The following is a 23,821-nucleotide window of genomic DNA, read 5'->3' as shown; positions in this document are numbered from 1 at the left end:
AAATTTCGTGTTTAAAAGCTTGGTTTCACATGCTGAACACGTCGTTTCCATTTCAGAGCACACAGGTCCAAGTTTCTTGTTACTTTTGCAATTGGGAGAACCACACCTTAAACCCGATTTGCTCATACCAAATCCCGTATAACTGAATCCTGACAAGTTAATTTCAGCCGAACCCACCATTGTACTCTCAGCAGGTTAGAGCATGCAATCTGTTACACCTGGTTACTTTGTCTAGTGCAGGAATGAAGCCGTTAAGCTCCCTTTGCTACAGTAGAGTTTAAAAGAATGTGAGAGCACCTGTCAGACTTCATGTACAGTGCAGATTGATGTCTGCATGACTTGTTTTCTTACAGGAGTCCACTGGCTTCACAAATTTCTTTCATTTGTTAGTAATGTATAAACAGGTGCAGATGACATGTGGAAAAAACAAAGATTCAGAGCACTCAAGTCACAAGTTTGAATGGCTTTAATTGTGTCTGAAAGCAAAACCCTTTTGGACTTGTATCAAAGGATAAAGAAATGAAGCACCTGAGCATTAGCCTCTTTAATACAGTGATGCTGGAATATTAACTGAACATTGCATTTATCGCCCAGCTTACACCAAGTCCACAAAATCTCAGATGGCACTGTTCTATCTCAGTGATTCAGATCTTATTGAAAGCAGCCACATCCACAGACTGAACATATTCCTCGAAGGTGGTGATGGCTTCCTCCAACATATCAGTGCCCACTTTATCGTCCTCCACCACACATCCTATCTGGAGCTTCTTGATGCCGTAACCCACTGGCACCAGTTTGGACTGCCCCCACAGCAGCCCGTCCATACTGACGCTGCGGACGCACTCCTCCAGCTTGGACATGTCCGTCTCGTCGTCCCAGGGCTTGACGTCAAGCAGGATGGAGGACTTGGCAATGAGAGCTGGCTTCTTGGATTTCTTGGCGGCGTACTCGGCAAGACGCTGCTCCTTGATTCTGGCCACTTCTGCGCTCTCTGCCTCATCGTCCGACCCAAAAAGGTCGATGTCTTCCTCGTCACTGGCATCATTTGGCGTGGCCGGGGGAGTAGCTGGGAGGACATACCGACTCTTGGCTGATGGAAGACGAGCTCTGTCTGTCTGGAAAGAGTTTATGTGGTTGTACCAGCGCCAGAGGTGGCAGAGCGTCGGTGAGGGAGGAGAGGGGATGGCGTCAAACACGATCATGTCAGCTTGGGATGCCACAAAGCCCTCGATGTAGCTTTTGTCAGCCAGAAAATCACTGAGAGCTTCGAGGCCCACTTGTGTGCTCACGTCACCAAACACAGTTTTTGTGGAAGTCAGGCGGGAGTGGGCGCTCTGCTGGGATTCATCTCGTGTGGGGAACCTGTGCTTGACGACTTCTTTCATGGGAACGTCGCGTGTGAGGGGAGTTTCAGCGGTGTGGCCACTGGAAGAACCAAGGCAACAGAGCAACAGGTAATGAGTCACTCAGTTTAATTACCATGCACTAACCCCAAGGCACAAATAGGCTAAATTAAGATCAAGCATGCATGCGCAAGCCCACACACAGACGCACAAACACATGCTACAAACACAGTGGAGTGTTGTTAATTTTTAATTATTCTGACTTCAGTAAAAACAGCCCTGTTACTCTTATATAAAACAATGTTTCCACACAGTTCCGCACAGTATTGTCTCCTGATTAACCAACTAAAACAATCATCGGCAGCACACCTCCGTAACATACACCAAACAAACAGCTATATATGGTTTTAGGTTTAGGAAGGTAAAATCACAGGAAGGGTTCGATGTCCATCTCCAGGGCGGAGCAGGGCATTGTCAGCTCGAAGCGATTGATCACATCTGGATGAAGCACTCCGAGACGCCCGACGTTCTTTCCACGGACGAAGATATCAGCACAGCGACCGGGGAAAAAGGTGGAATCTGAAAGAGGGAAAAAAATAAATAAAGTTAACAGTTTGGCCCCACTTCCTTCTTGTTAAAGCTATTTTAGAAGAAAACATTGCAACAGTTATCTTTTTCTTTTAGAAAAAGGCAGCTTAGCTTTCTCCTAATAAAAACCAACGGACTGATTCTGACAGTCAGACCACGTGTTCAATACAGACAATGGCCCTCTTTGCCATCATGAATATACATGTGTTCTTTAGTAATGGCCAATTTTGTTCATAATACAGTGTGAATGTTCATGACATTCGTGACACAGTAATTCTGAATTATAGCTACTAAAGTAAAAAGCAGGAGAATTTCCACATAAGGAAGCTTTAAGAATAATGGTCAGAGTTTAGGCCAGAATGGCTACCTCGTCTCTTAAGATGTGACAATGGTTAAAAATGTGAGGCCTGGGTGGCAGCAATGAAGCAGGATTGTGTCCAATGACAAAAAAAAAAAACTTGGAAAAATGAAGCATATGGAGCATCTAATCTTTTAGCCCAAGACAACAAACCGGCTACAATTACTGAAACATCCTAAAGGGCAGGGGTGGCCAACTAATCTACCCAAGGGGCCACAACTGGGACTGTTGTGGAGGGCGGTACCAAGCAGCTTCTAAAGAAAGCTCATCAGTGTGGCCCTCCACCTAGTCCCAGTCTCTCACTGGTTTTACCCTTGGGTAAATTTTTTAAAGATGGTCAAACTTTTTCCTTTCTTCTGTCTCGTCTTTGTATTTTTGAAACATTTGTTACATTACAATATATAAAATGATTGAAGTGGGGCTAGATAAATAAAACTGATTTGAAGGTCCACTGCCCTGATCGGATTCTGCTCACAAATAAAACAGCTTAAATTAGACTCCCAGGTCTTGGCTACTAACACCTACACCTGGCACCAACTTATACTCTTGCCACAGTCCAGACTGTTGAGCTCCCGCAAGAGCATTTTCTTTTCTTGGACAATTATCACCTCCACAAGCTTTTCGTACCTTACTGTGAAGCAGTTGTTTTTTTGTTTGTCCCCCCACCTGTATTACTATCTAAACACCCAACTGTGATGATTTAGGTGTTTCTTGGATCCTGTTTGTGACATAGTTGCAACATCTCCAAATGAGGCGTTTTGCCAGATCCTTGGACATGCTTTGTGTCTCTCCTGCTTTACATTACAATGATCATGAGTCAAGTGCAGCATGTGGGCAACACTATGCAGCTTTTCTTGTTCCTTGATCATAATTTGTTCACCCACGTTCATTATCACTGGTTAGCTGATAAGAACAAAGCCAAAACCTCGAAAGGCTCAACTTCCTGTGCATCTTTTTTTTTTCCTTGAGAAGAAAAAAAAAAAAAAAAAAAAAACTTCTGGACTGAGTATGAGCTTGACTCTTACCGTTTATTACTGATCAATGATAAAGCACAGAAAGGAACACCATTTATGTGAAAATGTCATGGGTCATTACTCTGAAACAACCACCACTGGAGGCCATTTGACCATAATTGGCTTAGTCTCCCTCAGACATGATGCGGAAAGTGTGTCAGCATCTGGACTAACCAAAAAAAAAAAAAAAAAAAAAAAAAAGGTCACTTTGCTCCAGATGGGAAGAAAAATTCGCAATCGACACAAATATGAAAACACTTTTGTTTGTGTGAGAGGCGTTTGCTCACTTTGTTAAAAAAACAAAACAAAAAAAAAACAAAAAAAAAAAAAACACACCGACTGAAAGACGGACTTGTCAGGAGATAACAAGATACAGGGGTTGCTATGACTACAGCCCCACACACTCTCACACAGACACGGCATTCTCCCATCGTGCACCGCTTCTTCCCACACTGCCTTGCTAATGGGTTCCAGAGCCCACCGCTTAGATCTTCCATCACTGCTGTGGACGAAGGCTTACGAGAGAAATGCATGAGCTTTCAAACACGTGTTGGGCTGCTAGAGCAGAAAACGTCGAGCAGTTATTTCAGTGCCTGTTAAATTAGTGGAATGTGCTTGCGTCAGTTCACACGTCATCTTCTTGCACCGTGAACAGGATGCCATGGCAACTACATAAATAGCTCGGGTACATCTTAAATAACCAATCAGTCAATGAAAACCCTACACTTGAGCCCCGCCACTTTCCGCCCCCTCTCCTCCAACTTGCAGTGGAGCTTTCAGTGGAAGCTGCGGTTAGATCGGAGCATCATCAACAAGTCCAACTGGACAATTTATCACCATTATTTTATTTAGAGAGAATTCATACAAGTTCTTAATCAATTTAATGAGCAGCAAACTGCAATGAATGCCTCACCGTGTGAGCAGGTGCACATCTGAAATTAGTACCAATATAACTTTCATCAAATGAATTTCAGTAATCACTTTTATGTTCTTTGAGGCTTTTCCCTGCTTTTAATTCCACATTTTAGGAGAACTTGTGAATGAGTTAAAAATCCACCGAATCTTATTCCAGGTCTTGCTTTTATAGCTTCAGCCGTCATTTCTGCTAATTACGATAAACAGTGTGTATTCCTGAGATATGATATAGTTCTACCCTTAAAATGAATTCAATCTAGGTAAGAGATTGCTTAGTTACAGCTGGGGATGGTCTACAGTTTTGTTATCACCATTAAAACTAATGTCAATAGCAGATGCATAATGTGTTTTGCTCATGCCAATGACAAATCTCTACAGCACAGAGGGAAAAATATTAGGCTGTGTATGTATAGACAGAAGAGCCTGGTTTGTAAAATGTTGCACATTTACAACAGCTTACTTGGTTATTTTTAGTACTGCTCACCGTTTTCGCCCAAGTAATTTTGTATAATGTATTGCTTCATATAAAGCAGACCTGATCACTTGTTTCTGTGTTGGAACACCGAGTTACGTGACCTAAATCTCAGGACCTTTGTAAGAGGTGTCATTACCACATATAAACAGGAACAATAACCAAAGGACAGATTGAAAATAAGTCCTTTAGTGTCATTAAACTGAGCCTTCATCCTGTGAACAATTTAGAAAGCACACACACACAGACTGATCGCTCTAGGTGAAAAAGCGAACAAACATAGAAGACATGATACTAACAAATGGGCCGAGACCTCGCATTGGACACAGTTGTTAAGTGAAACGTGGGCATCTGTCATTTAAGTGTTTTCTGCTCTGCCTCTGTTCCCCTGACTCGTCATTTCATCTCCTTTCTGCACTGAGTGGTGGAAACACGACTGACATGTATTCCTGGGAAGCGATGCTGAGGGAGCAGCAGAGCTGCTGATGGACACATCCTGAGAACATGTGTCTGCATCAGGTGGGCTATGAGACTGGGTCACGACCTTGTAATGGGTTTAAGGACATGCTGACATGTGTGGGGCTAATGGTGCATAGAGACTAGAGGAAAAAACAAATGGAGAAGGTAGAGTGAGTGGGAGTGTGTGTTCCAGTATGTTGTGCATGAGAGCAAACTGTGAGGATGTCCATTTCAGCTCCTGTTTGAAGTATGTGTGTTACTTTATGCCTGTCAGATGGCCAGTCTAAGCACCCGTGGGTGGGTGCTGTATGTGCCAGTCTGTCTCGTTGCTCGGCACTGCAGTGGGTGACGTGACTCCTGTGCTCCTCTCCACACTGCAGCCTATGCACGCTCTCATACCTAGCTTCTTTCGTCTGCCCCCCACCCCCAAGTTTTTATCTGTACCCTGTAGTTTTCCCCCCCATTGTTCCTCTCCCATGTCTGCCTTCAATCCTCCCCACTCCTCTCTCTGCACTCATCTCTCATTCACCGATACTTGAGCCCATTGATTTGCAGTCTGAATGGGCCAGTACAGGCAGATATCCTACAGCGTGACCTTGCAAAGCCCAAAGGAGAGGTGGGGCGGAAGTGGTGGGTGGAGAGGTAAATAGGTAGGAAAATATGGGTCTGGGGGTGGGGGAAATGGAAAGAGGCGAGGAATCTAAAACTGAAATGAATGGATGAGAATCCCTCTGGGAAACTTGGGGCAGCTCAGATGCATACAGATTGGCCTGCAGTCGAACATTTCTGATTAACAATCTCATAGGAACAGAGCAACTGCATCAGAAACTGAGTCACACCTGCTATTCAAACTTAGCTTTACAGTAAATTTGACAAAGCTGGTCACGTGTCACCACATGTTAATATCAGCGGACTGTGAAGAAGAAAATGCATTCGCACTGTACAGTTTACTGCTTTCAAGCTCTCTGTGATTAAAAGAACCTTTCAGAATAAAAGGTCAGCAGAATTCTCAACAGGCTTCAAGTGCTGATGCAATATGACTAATTTCATTCACAGTGACTTAAGAAAGAATCCCTATGAAAATGTGCTCAGATGCATTTCATCATTAGAGTGAAGTGAAGTGGTGTTCTGGGTCCATGACCCCGAAAAACCAACGCTGATGTGACACCTTTTATTTTTATTGAGCAAAGAGATGACAGGAACAGTTCAATGCCATATGTATATGAATGTAAGAGAAAGAGGGTTAGACTGATTTATTAGGGTGATGGGATGTGATTGCTGGACTTGCAGGTAGACCAAGGAATGTAATATAACACGTGTTAAAAATAAGGGACAAAAACTGTCATTTAAGTGATGACACGTTATGAGTTCCCACTAAAATGGTATCTGGTATTTTCCAGGTGTTAGAGACACTGGATGACACCAACATGTCAAATGTTGGCATCAAGTGTAGATGGATTGGCAGCACAGCAGCTTAAACATCCTGGTGGATTTGAGCCAGGTCTGGATGGTGTGCATTAGAATGATTTACATGCAGTCAACTTCAAAAGTGATATCCTTAACAAAGAATCGTTGTTGTTTTAATGTTTAAGTCACTATACCATTAATTATGAGGCACAGATTAAAAAGTGAAGCTGTGGTGTATTAGATCCATCTCTGCACACACAAGGAGAGAGATACTGAATCCTTGCCTGATGATTTCATTAGATTTTTTCACATTTGATGCAACACACCTCCACCTCTGGGTGACTGCACAGGAGGCCAGGTGGAAGGCCACCTGTCTGCAAACAATTGCAAACAGTTACTCTCAGACAGTTTGGCAAAGGTTTACAGAGGAGCACCACCCATCTGCAGTGTTTCTATAATACAGACAATAGGGGACTCGACTCAACTGGTTCCACTCCTGTATAAAAGCAAGGCTGTCGATCATGATGTCATTTTGCCGTTACATTGTTGTCCTGTAACAACTACCTCATCATTGTGGATGGTTACGTTTACATATCTTAAACACATATTACACATGTAGAGTTAAACACACAAGGTAAAAGTAGGCTAATGAGATGCATTAGCCAACTTAACAGTTGTAGTTTCGTACAAAAACAGCAGGCCACTGGGCTTGTAAGACTTTGGATCTGGAGAAAACTAATTGTGAGGGTGACTTAATTCAGCAATTGACCCTTAATATTACCACATTGTTAAAATTTTACTGTTATCATTGGCTAAATGTGCTGTAGTGCTGCTCTTCACAATGTTAGCCAAGTCCTGCTCACTAAATAGTCTACTATCAATAACAGAGCTGAAATAACATAGGATTTCTAAACATAAAAATATCTGATGATTATCGGTCACTGTTCACATTTTCAGCTGTAGCAGAATGTTTAAGTGAGGAAGCTCTAAAATCCTTCCCACACATCTTTCAGATTTTTGGATGCAACTCACTCTGCAGCTTTCTAAAACAAACAATAAAACATAAGTCATAACCTCTTCTTACAGGAATTGGTGAGCAATCTGGAGGTGAGGAAGGAAGCGGGGGTTGACCTTCACTCCAGTTCTTTATGTCCCAAAATAAATACATTTTAAAAAAAGAAAAAGAAAATAGAAGCCGGTCAGTCTATTCCAGAAGAGACTGAAAATATAAGCTACTGTAGCAACTGTCCACGTTCAGTCCTACCCAGACCCAGAGGGGAAACCCGGTCATGCTCTCCATTAACTTTTTATTGAGCGAAGGTGGCTACTTGACAATTCTGTGTGCTAGCAAAAGAAAAAAAAAAAGTGTGTGGTCAGTTTTACACACACACAAAGACCTGTTCTTCCTGCTCAGGCACTACAGCATGAAGAATGGGGAAAATAAAGGATCCTAACCCTGTCTGACGACATGTGTAGCAACCATGGTGTCAATGATAACTCAAAGATCTAAATGTTAGTTTTGGGCCACAACTTCCAAGTAATCAGATGGTGTGCTCAAAAATGCAACACCATACAACATAAGATAAAAACAGACAGACACTACAATGTGCTGAAGTTACAGCATAACTTCTGATTTATTACTCCGTGGTTATCCGTCTATGATTGCAACTCCTGACGTGTTTTTTGATTTAAACAGCCCAAGCAACTACCGATTATTCACAATCCATAACTCTAACTTTAAAAAAAAAAAAAAAAGCCATCAATCCATTTTCATATCCATGCCAATCACTACATCACCCCTATACCTTGTGTATACATACACAAGCTCCTGTATATCCTTCCTGTGGAGTTACCCTCACCACTGATGATGCAAGCCAGTGTGGAGTTGAACCAGAACTGTGTAGCTCACTGCGATGATAAATGTTCCCTCACAATAAAGCATGTACATGCTGCTCTCATAGCAAACACAACAATGCAGTTGCTGCTAGTCAAAGACTGGATTTACATAATGTCAACAAAACCTGCCTTTTATCATCACGAGGTGGATTAATTCATTCAACAGCTTGTACAGAAACAAAAGATCACGTGGTTTGAAATCTGTGGCTGGGATTTCTCTGCCTTCTACAAATCCAGTCTTTAGTTATTTACCAACAAAGCTAGGCAGTACATACATTCCTATAGGCCCACACCCCCTTCATCTCCACGCTTCTTACCATCTGCAGTCTGGATGTGGTAGCCTTCTCCTCGGGCTGGCTTCACCTCCAACAGCTGCATGGTTCGGTCCAGTAGGCCGTGGATGACCTCAAAACCCGGACTCTTGTTGTAGTAAACAGCACAGAAACGTCGGCTGTTTCTCGCCCCAACATCTGGGTGGAAGGATGAGAGACATAAGTAACAGTTTCTACAATAAAGCTAATACACACAATTCAGTATGCCACATTTTAGGGTTTTTTTAATCCTTTATATTTATTAAAACATTCATCGACCCTTCTTTAAGTAAATCTATCAACTTCAACTACGATTCCACTTGATCTAATTTGTAATGTTTAAGAAAGTTTTCATCTTTCCAAAACTGTACAACTCTACATGTAAGAAATTTGTCTCCATCACTTCAGATTTGTTGACGCCTACCTTTGGTCTCATCCTTTAGCACCACGTCTGATATCTCAAACAGTTTAAGGGGAAGTGGCATCTTCCTGTTGGCTGCTATGGTTTTCAACAGACCTGGCAGCAAGGTGGTGCGCGCCACCTGGTGGGGAAAAAAAAAACGAGTCAAGCTGGAAACAGGCCTGCAGTTCCTTATGGAGGAAGAGGGCGCCCTCTTATGGAACAATCACAGTACAACATTGTGCTTCTGATTAGTTCTCAACTTCTCAAAATCATCCCAGCATTAAACGTCTTTACCTTCTTCATTTTAAACTTAAGGAGATACATTTTTAAAATGCACCTATAAACATTATTTGGAGTTGAAACATTTGTACAGATCATTACACAGACAGTGAAATGAACACCTGCAGATGACATGCTGAACATTTACGAATTTCACTGCAGCCTGTTGTTTGCAGTTTACTGTACAGTGTAAATATCCAATCACATAATAATCTAAAAAGACCAATTAATGCTCAAAACAAAAAAAAAATCTACTCTTTAAGTTACTTTGAGGATAAAAATGTGACTCTCTCTTGTCTTTTTTAAAGGCCCAAAACACTTCACCATTTCATTTTTGTCTCTCTGTTTGACTGTATATTACCTGGAACTCAGCAGTCTTGGGGTTGGAGATATGAACTGCCCTCATCTCCGAGATCTTCTTCCCAAGCTTTTCTGCAATATCTTCTTGAGAACACTAAAGAAAGAGAAGATGAAAAAATTTGAGGATTTTTTTTAAAGAGAGACAAAAAAACAAAAACAAAAAAAAAAACACCCTAACCAAGACAAAAGTTATATGATTTTTTTTTTACCAGGGCAAAGTTGAGGGCCTCTGTAAATCCAGCGGCTGCCAGGTCTTGCCTCAGCAGCTCTGTCAGTTTATTAAGAGGGAACTGTGAACAAATACATAAGAATGCACATGCTTGATTAGACACACTTGATTGTTTAATTAACTCAGCATTTGCTTACAGTAATGCACCATGTATAGAAAACAAGCAAAGTCAGCTACCTGGTTGGCTACAGTGTAGGTGCGTGGGGTGGTGCGGGTAATGTTGTTGAAACCGTAGGCAATGGCGGCGTCCTCCATGATATCGCAGGCGTGGATGATGTCCGAGCGAGTGGGTGGGATCTCGACCTCAATCTCATCACCGGCGCCGGTAGCCTGGGAGAGCAGGCACATCCTGGTCAGCAGGTGAGCAATTTTCTCTGTCGATTCACTGTCAGGAGAGGGGGAAAAAAAAAAGTGAGCCTTTTCATGTTACTGAACGTCCGCTGACACCAAGCATGAAATGCTTTAGTACCAAGACTCAAATGCAGAGTGTGAGTATCATTTTAAGAACATATACTAATAAACTGATCTGAAACTTTTCAATGGAAAGTAAAAACGTGGCTACAGACAGTTCCCACTGGTCCCAACATGGATTTATAGTCTGACAGAGTGGAAAAAATCTGTTCATCAATAGTTAATCATGTGTTTGAAATTTGGTACGATGTGATAAATCACTGATAAGATCTTTGAACTCAGCCCCACAAGGGTTAACCAACTTATCATACCAGGAAAGGGAGATGCTACATTTGAGCTTTGGTCATGAAAATTTTCCAAATCGGTCTCCTTCAAACACTGATCTTAGCATCTTCTGAGGCATTAAACTACTTTAAAATTCAAATCAAACTTATCCTGAGTAAAAAAAACAAAACACACTAACATACAGCTCAGACTAACACACTGTACTTGGTTAATGTGAACATATGTAAATCTGCCAAGTTAAACCATTGTAATAAATGTACACCAGACATATTTACTAAATGGACAGGGGCTACAGGAACACCGCCTCACTGTATTAAACATTTTAGCGATCAGAGTGACATGTCTGACAATTTTTAATTTTTATTAAATCTATTAAACCTAAAAATTACAGTATTTAAACTTGGGAAAGTTGCTCAAAGATGAGTTACCTAAAACTGACCAATCAGCAGCTATTGTTCAGTTTTAGGTAACTCTGCTCTCCATATATCAGTTAAAAATATACAGTGCTGTGAAAAAGTGTTTGCATCAACACATCTGGCAGTAATCAGGCCTCGGTGTGACTACTGAAATTGAACTAAACTTTTGTGATTCAACAAGGTAGGTTTGGGGAGCTTTTTTCTCTTACTTAAGGAAATCATTACTTTAAAACTGTTTCACATTTTCTCAGATTATCGATGTTTAATATCAAGATTTATCTGACAATATGAAACATCCAAGTGTGAAAAGAAATCAGAAAGAATTTTAAAGAGGGGTTTCTTTCTGTTTATCTGTACCGGCCTATATTGGCCGTAAAGGTCGAGAACTGAATGTAAATTCAGATTATCATTGTTTTACGTAAATTTTTGTTAATCTGAAACATGTAAGCGTGATATTTATTTTGAAGCTTTATTATTCGTTTTAAAAAAGGCTTTTTTTCCCTTTTTTTAAAAAGCATTTTATCCATGCGTTTCATGTGCATCTCAAACTCTGATAATTACACTTATACATAAATGACTTACTTGATGCCAACTTTCTGGTTAATGAATTTACCAGACAGCTTCTCCTTCCTGTAAGCCAGCTCCTAAAGTGTAAACCAAAAATCAAGAGACAAGAATTAAGAGCCATTCCAAGAAATTAGTGTCACATGTGTCACATTTCGGATAACTGTGGGTGATACAGTACTGGGTATATGCAGGTCTTGCCATCTGGGTACACCACTTCAGCCTCCTCTACCCTGAGGGAGAAAGAAGAAAACATCACACTAATTGTAATATTCAATGAAGTCAAAGCCGGGCTGAATTTAACAACACAGACAGACAAGAAGTCGGTGAAATAAAGTACAGCTTGTAGACGGGCTTTTAAAATGATATCCAGTAAACTGTGACAGCTGTTGGCAAACAGCTGCTGTCACATCACACAGCAGAGCATGGTAAAAAGTGAAAATATGACTCACTGCTAATGTAAACCTCTACAGCACTATACTACACAGTCAACAACATGTCCACTTCAATCCTGAACAAGCATAAGTGACCTGACATCCCATTTACTGTCTGCCTGCAAACAGCAAAGCCAGCATTTCAGGAAGACGTGACATACGTGAAAGGCTGAGCACAATACTCGCTGAACATGGTCACCATCATGTCCAACACAGTCTTCGCCTGTAGGAAACGTGATCAAGTTAAAGTCAGTTTCTCATGACAGTGGTGATAAGTGACAGATTTATTGTTTTCTTCTCTCAACTGTACCTTGGTCTGGTCTGTTGCTGTGCACTCAATGAAGACATTTTTAGTCTTCAGGGAGATTTTTGAATGGTCCCCTGAAACAAACGGCACTTCATTTTACTGGAAACATTTTAAGAAGCGTTACTACTTTCCGATTTTAATCTTCTCCAACTATAGACCCTGAGCATTTCTGAACTAAATATATTAATTGTATACTGTGTAATCTAATCTAACACAAATTTTCCAATAAAAAAAAAGAAAATGAAAGCAGAACGAGGTCACAGCGCTCACCGTTGATAATAGGAGGCATAGACAGAACAACGCCGTTGCTGTCGTAGATGACGGGGTACACAGGTTTGTCTTCAATAATGTGAAGATAATGCCTCAAGTGGCTATCGGTCTGTAGGAATCAGCAGAACATCAGTGAGTTAGCCAAAACTACAAACTGCCTGTGTGACCCACAATGAGTCATTCACCTGCTCACCTTATAGAGGCTCATGAGCTGGGTGGCCGTGTACTCTTTGGTCTGATTGAGGGGCTTGAAGGAGATGTCTCCTGGACGTTTGGCTGTGTACGTGAAAGGACCAGAGATGGTGTCCAGGTCATGGGTCCCAATCGCCACCAGGCTCCTCTTTCTGCACAAACATACCAATCCGATATTACGTATTGGTCCGATACAAACCTAAATTACTGGATCGGATATTGGAGAGAAATTAAAAATGTAATCCATTAATCTATTAAATATCATAAAAGCATCTCACAAAACTTGCGACATGGTGTAACCCAGCTCATGACCTTAGCATGTCAGAGAAGTATGCGTCATGTGATCGAGCGGCTGTGTTGTGCGAGAGCTGTCGGCTGTCTGGTGGAGCATTTGGAGCCTCGCTATGTGCTTCCAAACCAGCATTTCATCTCTGAGAAAGCTATCCCAGAGAAGTAAAGCAAGTGTGTAAGTTCATCTCTGAATGTTTGTAAAGCATTCTCACGTTAAGCTTAACAACCGATATATAGAGCGACTGCCTCTTCTTCCCTCTCCTGTTGCTACTTGAAATCACGAAACTGATCAATGATCGGCTGACTGGCCCTTCTGTCTCTCTTGTTGGTTTATTGCCCACTTTGGGCCAGAAAGTGGAAACGAGCGGATAAACAACAGCAGCACATTTAAGCTTGATAAGCTGTTGTTAGAATTTATTTAATATTACTTTCTGCATCAGGATCCTTTTTTACATAGCTGAGTGCAGGTAACTGTGCAGGGGCGGGTCTAGCAAAAAATTTGTTAGGGGGGCCAGGTAAGGCATTAACAGAGACAGGGGGGCACAAAGAAATACTTTTCTTTCTTATTCTCATTTAAAATGTCTAGTTTTTAATAAATCATTATCTGAATCTTACAACCAAAGTTTTCATCTGATGTAAACTGCAAGTCCATTATTGTATATAGTAACTATTAAGTCTAATAGTTAGTAGGTTATAGTACTTTTTCCTTTAGGAAGGTACCATCTGTGCAGTCTGCAATTCTGTTGAAGAAAGATGTTGAATCTATTTAATTATTGTAGAAAAATAATTGATTTCTGTGCATTTTTTTTTTTTTAACATGTGCATTAAATTAAAGTCGATTACGTCGATTAAGCATCATGAGTCAGAGGGTGGGCGGTGGTTCCCTATGTTTTTTTGCTGGGAGTTGGCAACCCTATTAGTTAGGGGAAATATTAAACAACCTAAGTACTCTCTAAAATAGGGAGGAATAGTGAGGATGGAGTAGGTTTAAGTTTATTAGATTGATCAGTATTGCTGAACTATGAAATATTTTGTGTGCAGTGTATTTTTTGCATACAGGTATAACAGAATAGCTTTAATGTTTTGCTTTTAATACTTGAGTATGAACTTCTACAAAATGCAGCAAAATATTTAAAAAAAACAGTTTTATTGATGATAAAATACACAATCGGATTCATATCGGTATCGGCAGATATCCAAATTTATGATATTGGTATCAGATATAAAAAAAGTGATATTGTGCCATCTCTAGTATTAAACAACAACAAATGGCCCCGAGACAACAATTTCCTTTGTTTCAATAACTACTAGACAGTAGAGTTCCACAGCCCAGGACAAGATAGGATATTAAAAAACTAGTATTAAATTGATACCTGAGCTGAATTGGTATTTATGTAACATTTATTAATACTACCAATGTTTTCAAATGTTCTGATTGTGAAAGGACTTTGCTCTCATTTGCAATCAAAAGCTGATGTGATGTGAAGTGTAACACATGGTTAGGAATAAATGTTAAAAAGAAAAAAAAAAAGAAAAAAAAACCCTAGGCATCAAAGGAGACTCTATTTTCATCTCCAACAAAAAGGCTGAAAATCAGTTGGGTGGATGCCCATGTGGCGTGTTCAAGACAACCAGGCCTGGATGAGTTAGATCAGTGTTTCCCTACCACTGTGATAGTCTTCCACGGCACGTAGGTGTGCCATGAGAAATGATCAGGTGTGCCGTGGAAGATTATCTGGTTCAACCTGATTAGTATTCCAAGCGATCAGTGAGTAACAGGCAGAACAATTACATTCTCTTCCACTAGAGGGCAGTATAACTACTCTGCTCTAATTAAATGGGTTGAAGAAAGTACATAATAGTCATGCTGTGAGTGAGACAACGCAGCACGTAATAGCAATAGATAAATATTTGAAAAGAAAAAGTAGTCAATCTAACCTGGGTCCTGGAGAAAATCCCGACCCAGATGAAGGCCCTAGCATGAAGTAGTGGTTAGAAGGGGTCAAGTGTTTCCTGGACTTCAGGAAGACCAGGAAACACTTGACCCCTGTTTCAATCCAGGGGGTCAGTGTTGACATTGTGGAGGACTATAAATACCTTGGAGTTCACATTGACAATAAACTGGACTGGGCTACAAACACCACAGCACTTTACAGAAAGGGCCAGAGTCGTCTCTATTTTTTGAGGACACCGAGGTCCTTCAACATCTGCCAGAAAATGCTCAGGATTTTCTATGAGTCTGTTGTGGCCAGTGCGATCCTCTGTGCTGTTGCATGCTGGGGGAGCAGGCTGAGGGTCGTAGATGCCAACAGACTCGATAAACTGATTCGTAAGGCCAGTAATGTTGTGGGGATGGAGCTGGATTCCCTCAAGGTGGTGTCGGAGAGGCGGATGTTGTCCAAGATAAAGACAAGGTAGCTTGCCATCACCAGTGTGTGAATGTGTGTGTGAATGGGTGCATGACTGGATATGTAAAGCGCTTTGGGGTCCTTAGGGACTAGTAAAGCGCTATATAAATACAGGCCATTTACCATTTACAATGTTCAATAACACCTCCCACCCACTCCATGACATGCTGGTCAGTCACAGGAGCACGTTCAGTGAGAGACTGAGATTACCGAGAAGCACCACTGAACGACACAGGAAATCTTTCGTGCCTGTGGCCAGCTCCCTGCACAACTCACCCACTTAACACACAGTTTACTGCAACAGCTACACCCTTCTTGCACATGTTCTTCCTTTTTCAGCTATTTATTAATAAGTGACTTGTGTGTGTGTGTGTGTGTGTGTGTGTGTGTGTGTGTGTGTGTGTGTGTATGTATATCTCGTGCTATTCTTAGTTAGTGTATTGTCTGTCCTTGTTAATGTTTGTTTATAATAAAGCACTGTAATGAAAAATAATTTCCCCTAGGCATCAATAAAGTATTCTGATTCAGAAGAAAGCAAAAATGGTATATTGGGGACAAACTGAGCCAATTCCAGTATACCTGGTGCACGGAGAAAAGTTATCAATATGCTTTTTGTGACATTTCTGTTTTGTGGTGTGCCGTGTGATTTTTCTAATGTGAAATATGTGCCGTGACTCGGTGAACACTCAGATTCTGTTTGTGTGTGTGTCTGCGTATTTAAGCATGCTTGCAAATAACTGTGTGTGTCTCTAAGCCTTCATAGGAGCATGTGGTGGCTGCAATGAAGAAAACAGAGCATATGAGTATTCTACGAAATGTTTTCTGTTATGATGGTGTAGATGTTAATAATGTGAATAATTAACTCAGCCACAGGTCAGTGGCTCAGTTTTACTGTTTTTCCTGAAATGCAAAAAAACCCCAAACCCTAGTTTATTTTTAAAGGTTAATACAATTTTATTATTACAATATGGTATTCATATTTTAGATTAATCTACATCTGCAAAATAAAATGTCACAAAAGCCTTTAAATAAATGTAGTCTTGCACCCTGTAGGCTCACTCCTGCTTGCTGCAGGTGTCACTGTGACAGCCCTCAGTGAGCTGCTTGATTAAAACATGGTATCAGACAAGGTTAACAGCTCTGCATATTTTTATTTGAACTTCTGTAGCTTTCTGCCAAAACAAATTGCAACGAAATGGGAGCAGCTACAAAATTAGCTTTACTTCATGTTGGAGATTGGTAATCAGGTGGTTTGATGAATGATTCCTGCCAACTTTTTCACAGTAAAGGGGTTTAATAGTGGTTACTGTAATAAATCTATTTGAGCTCACCATCTCATTAACAGCACCGCCTTTTCGCTCTTTCCTGTATGTGTACAGAAAAGCTCCACGTTAAATTATGACAGCAAATTTGTCACTGTTGTTGTTGTGTTATCGGTCTTTTTCTTGAAAAGTGGGGGCTCCCTGGGCTTAATGTTGTCACACTTTTTATTGACAAGCTTGCTCCTAGATGTTTTTGCTCAAGGTGCCGTTTCACTGGCAAATGTATGTGGACCACTTGCCATGAAGGCTACAGAACGCCACAGCACTGTTTTGTAAATAAAGCATCAAAGTAAAAAAAAAAAGCATCCAGGATTTTTTGTCATATCTAGTTACTTGATGAATCATCAAGTAAATTTTACACAAAATAAGAAGTAGTCAATAAAGTATCAATAAAAAGTAAACAATTAAGTTCTTACAAAATTCATCCTTAGGCATGTGCAAAATCAATCTTAGGCAATGTAGGCCCTGATGATTTTTGGCTCTGCAGTGAGTTTCATGAGAGTAAAACTATCATCACAAAACATAAGTGTTGTTCTGCAAGATTTATTACTGGGTCTAATCAAAAACATTCTTAGTACTTTTAAATAAGTATATTATGTCTTTAATTACCTAACTAGGTGACTTAGGACAGTAACAAGTGTCAGAGGTAATGGCAGCATCGTGTTGGTCTTTTCATTGTAAATAAAGCTGCAGCTAGCCATTTAGACTCAAATTTTTAAAGGAAACACATTCATGTTATATATAGTAGGTGGTTGGTGTGCTCTCACCTGCAAATGTTCTGATGTAGTTTCTCCTGCAGCTCAATGAAACTGTCATAGCGCTCCTGTGTGAAAGTGATGTTCCTCAAGACTGCTGCCACAGCGTGGGGTCGCACTGCTTCCGTCTGAGGGGAGTGAAGCGCCGCAAACATAGGGTCAACAATCAAATCACACTGATACCTGTTCTAGGTTACAAACTATTTTTTTTCTTGTTAAACATTTTATAATTGTGAACATCTCCACACACCTCCTTAGTGATGATCAGCTTCTGAGGCTCCCCACTGAGTGGGCTAACACGTTTGTATCGGGGCACCTCCAACCTAAAACAAAAACACAATCTCTGCGGTTAGAGGGAAGAACAGTTTTAACTCTCAGTGATGCCACAGTGTTCGTTTGACTTTGGGACCTGAAGCGGACAGAGTTTTGGACCTAGATTACTCTGCGAGGCTCCTGACTACGGTAGCTGTAATGCTCCAACAATCCATCAAGCACTTCGTAGCTTACACAAGTCGTACTAAAACATTTTTTTACAGATTTATGAGCGCCATGTACCACATAAAATTGGTTCAAGGTTAGAAAGCACAACCAGAATTCATACATAAGGCGCACCGGATTATAAGGCGCACTGTTGATTTTTGAGAAAATTAAAGGATTATAAGTGCGCCTTATGGTGCGGAAAATACGGTACACAAAACAAAAAAACAAAGTGCTGGTCAATCACGGCAACAAAACTTGATATATAAATAAATCTCTTTTCATTTATTTCAGGTTAAGCCTGTTAAAAATTGCAGAAACGCACTTATTCTTGAAGACCTGCAGTCCACGAACCAGTCCTTCCAGACATAGCAGATCATAGCGGTTAGCTGGTACATCGATCTTATACAGGATCACATCAGATGCTCCTGAGGCCTTAGTGTCACCCTGCTCTCTGCTGATTATCTCTTTCTCAGAGGTCTGTAAAGCAGATGGGGAAGAGGAACTTCAGCATGCCAGAATTCAGACACAAATGTAGACAAATCAAAGAACTGTACTTACATCTCTGCAATAACAGAGCATTACTGCATTACTTTATTACCCACAAATAGCGAGCTGTTCGTATTTGATGTCATGTACTTACAATTTCATCCAGCTCCAGCCCAAACTCAAAGCAAAGCTCATCAAACTCCTCATCAGCTAAAACAAAAGGCAGACAGACATTAGAAGATATTTACTGGCACATGTCACAGCAGCCTGCTCACATTTAACCCTCTGGGCTCTATGCTGGCCATTTGTGTACACTTCACTTTCTTCAATTTTTCACTATTTTTTTTATTTTCCAACTTCAGCTCCTTAATTATATCAATAATATACACTACACATGCAGTTATTCCTGTTGGCTCTATGGTGGCCACTTTTGGCCAACTGAAACCTATTTTTTAATTCCTTGTTACTGACTAAATCATGTAATTTAGGTAAAATTCCTTTCATTCTAAGCTCAACACATGAAAATTGTAGCTTTCAATGTTTTTTACTAAATTACGTGATTTACCCATTTTTAGTCAAACGAGCAATTTAATGTAATATTCTTAGTTTCCAATAGGGGCATAAGCTGAAGTGAATTTATGTTGATGCAGGTTATGGAGCCTGCATCAACAGCAAACTTAACACACAGCAAACTTAACTTTGAAGCAAATGCTAAAAGCACCTTTACTCTTGTACTTTTCATTTAAAAATATACCATACCCAAAATATTAACTCTCAAAATAATAACAACAACAATAATAATAATAATCACAGGACATTTTGGAGAGTTCACAGCTAAAGCTGCACCAGAAAAAACAACACCAAACACTGTTTGTAAATCTGTCCTTAAGTTTATGCAGGTGCAGTCAGTGCTACTGCTATAAGTAAGTCTAACAGCAAGAAGGGCATCACTGCTTCAAGCAGTGTCTATACGATCTGGTCAGAGAGCAAGGACAGCAAGGAGTCTTCTGCCCTTGAAGAAAAGACATCTACCCAAGATGAAGATACTTCTCTCCAGAAGATGAGGAGAAAATCTCCAAATAGGCTGAGCGCATGATGACGAGTTCTAGCCAGTGCCCGACTCCTGTTCTTCAGGGGGATCGGGTTATGTGGGGGGCTCTTTGCAGACACATGTTGGATGACAAGACTGGAAGTTCCCAAGAAGTGAAAAAGGGAAAGGGGTCCAGATTCCAACTGACAGAGGAGCTCCAAGGACAAAATGACAACATCTTTACTTCGTTCATCCAGGCAAAGGAACTCCACAGATTAAAAACTGGCTCTGGCTCAGGGGAACCAACCCAGAGCTACTTCCCCAGCTCCTACACTTGCAACAGAGGAAGATTTTGTTGTCTGTCTTTGCCTTCACCAAAACTACCATGGCGGTATCCTACATGGCCAAGTAAGGGAGGAATGTGCTTCTTTTGAGCACAACACACAGGGAATAAGCAGTCAGTGATGGGGAAAAGAGGAATTCTAGAAGCAAGAAGCAATGCTGGACTACAATGGGCACAAATACAGTATGGATGACCTAGACAGGATGTTGGGACCTCGAGCTGTTGAAGGAAAACTAGCTGCTGGCTCTTTTCTACAATCTCCTAGATGTCTTGGAATACAATGCCTTTGTTGCGTGGAAACCACTTCACAGGAGTGGTAGTCTACTAAAACCTACAAATGAAGAGTGATCCTGGAAGAGCTGGGGCACTGCTGGTGACTTGAACAATTGCAAGATGGCCTTCGCCCCGATGCTCATCAGTTGCTTCTGCCATTTGTCCCAAGATACCATAGTCTGAACCAGAGTGTGACCCCACCAACAAAATGAGAAGTGCAACCACTTGCTCCAGCTGTGGAAAGTGTGCCTACAAAGACCTCTATACTGTGATTAGCACTAGGGCTGTGTGATATGATGAAATATATCAATTGACGCAATGAAAATATCTATTGTTTCAAATTATACGCTATTGTTTGTTTCGTGGTGTTGAAAAATACAAACACAAGTTTATGGCAATATTTTTTCATCTTCATCTAACTTCCTGCTAACTTCGAACTCCATTAAATTTAATAAAATTCTGTTTTCATGGATGCCTGGATGTTAAACTTAATTGTTTCACCTGGTAAAGCAGCAACGGTGATCATTTTATTAAAGTTGAAAGAATGTTTAACGGCATCACTGAAAGTTAAAAACTCTTAGTGATGCCGAAGTGTTCGTTTGACTTTGGGACCTGAAGCAGACCGAGTTATGGACCCAGATTATTCCGCGAGGGTCCTGACTACAGTAGCTGTAATGCTCCAACAATCCATCAAGCAGTGCGCCTTCGTAGCTTACCAAAGTCGTACTAAAACATTTTTTGACAGATTTATGAGCGCTGTGTACCACATAAAATCGGTTCAAGGTTAGTAAGCACAACCAGAATTCATACATAAGGCACACCGGATTATAAGGGGCACTGTTGATTTTTGAGTATATTAAAGGATTTTAAGTGTGCCTTATAGTATGGAAAATACGGTAAGTTACTGAAAAGGTGCTTATGCTTAAAGTGCTTTGGCACTCTTTGGCAATAACGTAGATAATGTTAAAACTTAATCATCCTCTCAGCCTTCTCTGATGACCTGTTTGCTGCTGCCTGCCACTGAAAGGCAGCGGGGAGAGGGGATACTTGAGCAGTGCATTTATCACGGCATATAATGTTTTTTCTGGATACACTGTGCTTTTTCAGCATTTCAATTTGAAATGTATTAGCACCAGTCACAAATGCAGTATTGCCGGCCATGGTCTTTCCACACTCACGACAGTAAATGCAGTGCATCATGTTGTCAGCTTTACTGTATCTTAGCCACGGAAACTGGTCAAGCCACTCTCTTTGAAATACTTTGTATACACTTTCCCCCCTTTTACTTTCAGTGGGCTCTGGCTCGGAGTCGATTGTATGAGGCTCATTATCTGATGCTGTCTCCGGACCAATGTTAGACATAACCTGAGAGGTTGATGGCTCCGTGTCAGAGCACTAGCTATGCATTTCAGATGGCTCAGGCCTTAACGAAAAAGTAATCAAACGTTCTTCTCATCTTTTCTCATTACCCACAGCTACGTCCACTTCTGTCAGGCCTAGGCTACTCACTAGAGGTGGGTATTGTCACTGATTAAACACAGCGAAGATTTTCCTGGTCTAGCTTTTTATAGCAGATAACTGCCTTAAAAATATTCTGCAGTAGATCAAAAACTGAAGAAAACCATGAATCAACATATGAACATTACCCGATGCTGCTGAAGTGAAGCACAGAAAAGTTAGATGTTTTATTTGAGACACAGCCAAGCATTTTTCAATTTGGCATAATTTTAAAAAGTTTTAATTTCTTCGGTATTAAACAGCAGAAATTATGCTTTCTTGTCGGAGGTCGTTTTTGGAAACAAAAAACAAAAAACAACGGCCGACAGCACTGTACATGACTTGTGCGTAATAAGCGAATAATAAACAAATAAAGCGAATAATGCAGAAAACAGATTTGAGATACTGGTCATGAAGTACACTGAGAGAGAGCTGTGCAGGAAGTGTGATTTTATCGTGGTGGAAGCAAAACAGCGAAAGTAAGAGGGAATTCATGACAATGTTTATCTAATCGATTACATGTCCCAGACTCCATTAACAATACAAGAAAATCAAGCAGCACTGCAAATATATGAAATGGTCGTTTTTGATGTTGTCCTCCAACAAGTGCATTGTACAAACGAACGTGATGACCATTTTATATTTATAAAAAAGATGATAAAAACTGATGTTAAAGACTTTATGCAGTAAAAATAGCAACAAAACATAAAAACAATAAAAACTGCAGACTTAATCTGTTGGTGGACACTTTTGGCAACGAACAAGCTGACAGGATAGTGATTCTGAACAAACCCAGAGGCTTAAATGACAGGAGGAAGCGGAGGAAATGATGCAATCACGCTGTCAGTCAACAGGCAGATAGAAATGAACTAGTACTATTTCCTTATCGCAAAAAATACATAAGTTAACAAATAAACCAAAATAAACTCGCCATCAAATAAGTGGTACTTTCTTTAATAATTAGAAATGAAGGCAGTTAAAATTAGCTCTATAGTTCATGAGCAGCTGCTACATTGCTAACAATCGGACAGCGAGTTCACAACGTACTGACCTGAACTCTGTCGTTTAGAAGCAAAAATAAAAAAAGAGAAAACAGACGAGCAGATTAAAGGTTACCGGAAAATACAGTAAATATGACTTACTGTAACTTCTACCCAAAGCTTTGAATAGAAGATCCCGTTTAACTCCGACAGTCGGCATGTTCGCTGCTAATCGTCACCAGCTATGTGGAGGAAAAGGACCCTCACTAGCCGGTTGTAGTTGTCTGCAGAGGTGCCTGAGTGATTATTCTTTTTTTTTTTACTCTCACAAAACTTTATTTAGAACTTAACATAAGCCGTTATGTTCATTCTTAATATAAGGAAAACGTTTAGATATATATTTGTTCAATTTTTGCCTCTTCTTCTTCTTCCCCTATTCTCTCCCCCAATTGCTACTTCAATCATGAAACTGATCAGTGTTCAGCTGATCGGCTTTTCTGTCGCAAGTCTCTCTTGTTTGTTTATCGCCCACTTTACAATAAACAGTTTAGAATTATTATATTTCTGACTTTCTCAGGAAAAATTTCGGGACCTTGTGAATCGGAATCAAATCAATTATTGAAATCAGAGACGATACCCAGCCCTACCGTCAACAAACCAGCAAATAAACACTAAATTTAATGAGGGCAAAATGAAGCTCTCTGAAGCATTTTGAAGCTTGTGTTAAAAAACGGTTCATTACCGCAAGATAAGATTGATGGTCTGCTCTTAAATGAACTCTCCCTGTTGTGTAAATCTCTGAAGATAATAAATAAGCCCCAGGCAATTAAACTGCACAATTTTTTTAGAAGAGCTTGATCTGTCTTAGCCCCTTGAGTTAGATGTCTTGTTAATAAAACCTCACTTTTAATGATTTTCATGATCCCCCTTATCTCCTTTATTTTTGTTCCTTGTGCTTTATTTTATTTATTTATAAACATACACCCACACACACACACAGAAATATATGTGTGTGTGTGTGTGTGTGTGTGTGTGTGTGTGTGT

General features: G+C 40.4%; 1 protein-coding gene across 1 annotated transcript; it reads right to left on the bottom strand.

Moving 5' to 3' along the window:
* Positions 1-451: 451 nt before the first annotated feature.
* farsb (phenylalanyl-tRNA synthetase subunit beta) lies at positions 452-23,070 on the bottom strand. Its single transcript, XM_005926640.3, has 18 exons — positions 22,940-23,070; positions 18,809-18,864; positions 18,491-18,645; positions 17,939-18,011; positions 17,701-17,816; positions 12,914-13,064; positions 12,721-12,829; positions 12,454-12,524; positions 12,305-12,366; positions 11,891-11,942; positions 11,728-11,789; positions 10,211-10,418; positions 10,014-10,094; positions 9,806-9,898; positions 9,187-9,304; positions 8,769-8,921; positions 1,775-1,922; positions 452-1,425 (listed from the first exon to the last, which is right to left on the bottom strand). The coding sequence occupies exons 1-18, from the start codon at positions 22,995-22,997 to the stop codon at positions 645-647; spliced, it is 2,547 nt and encodes an 848-aa protein (XP_005926702.1). The 5' UTR covers positions 22,998-23,070; the 3' UTR covers positions 452-644.
* Between the last annotated feature and the right edge of the window lie 751 nt (positions 23,071-23,821).

This window comes from Haplochromis burtoni, unplaced genomic scaffold, assembly GCF_018398535.1.
Source record: "Haplochromis burtoni strain Fernald_Lab_line unplaced genomic scaffold, NCSU_Asbu1 Contig_94, whole genome shotgun sequence".
Classification (NCBI taxonomy): Eukaryota; Metazoa; Chordata; class Actinopteri; order Cichliformes; family Cichlidae; genus Haplochromis; species Haplochromis burtoni.
This window is presented reverse-complemented; position numbering and strand designations above follow the sequence as displayed.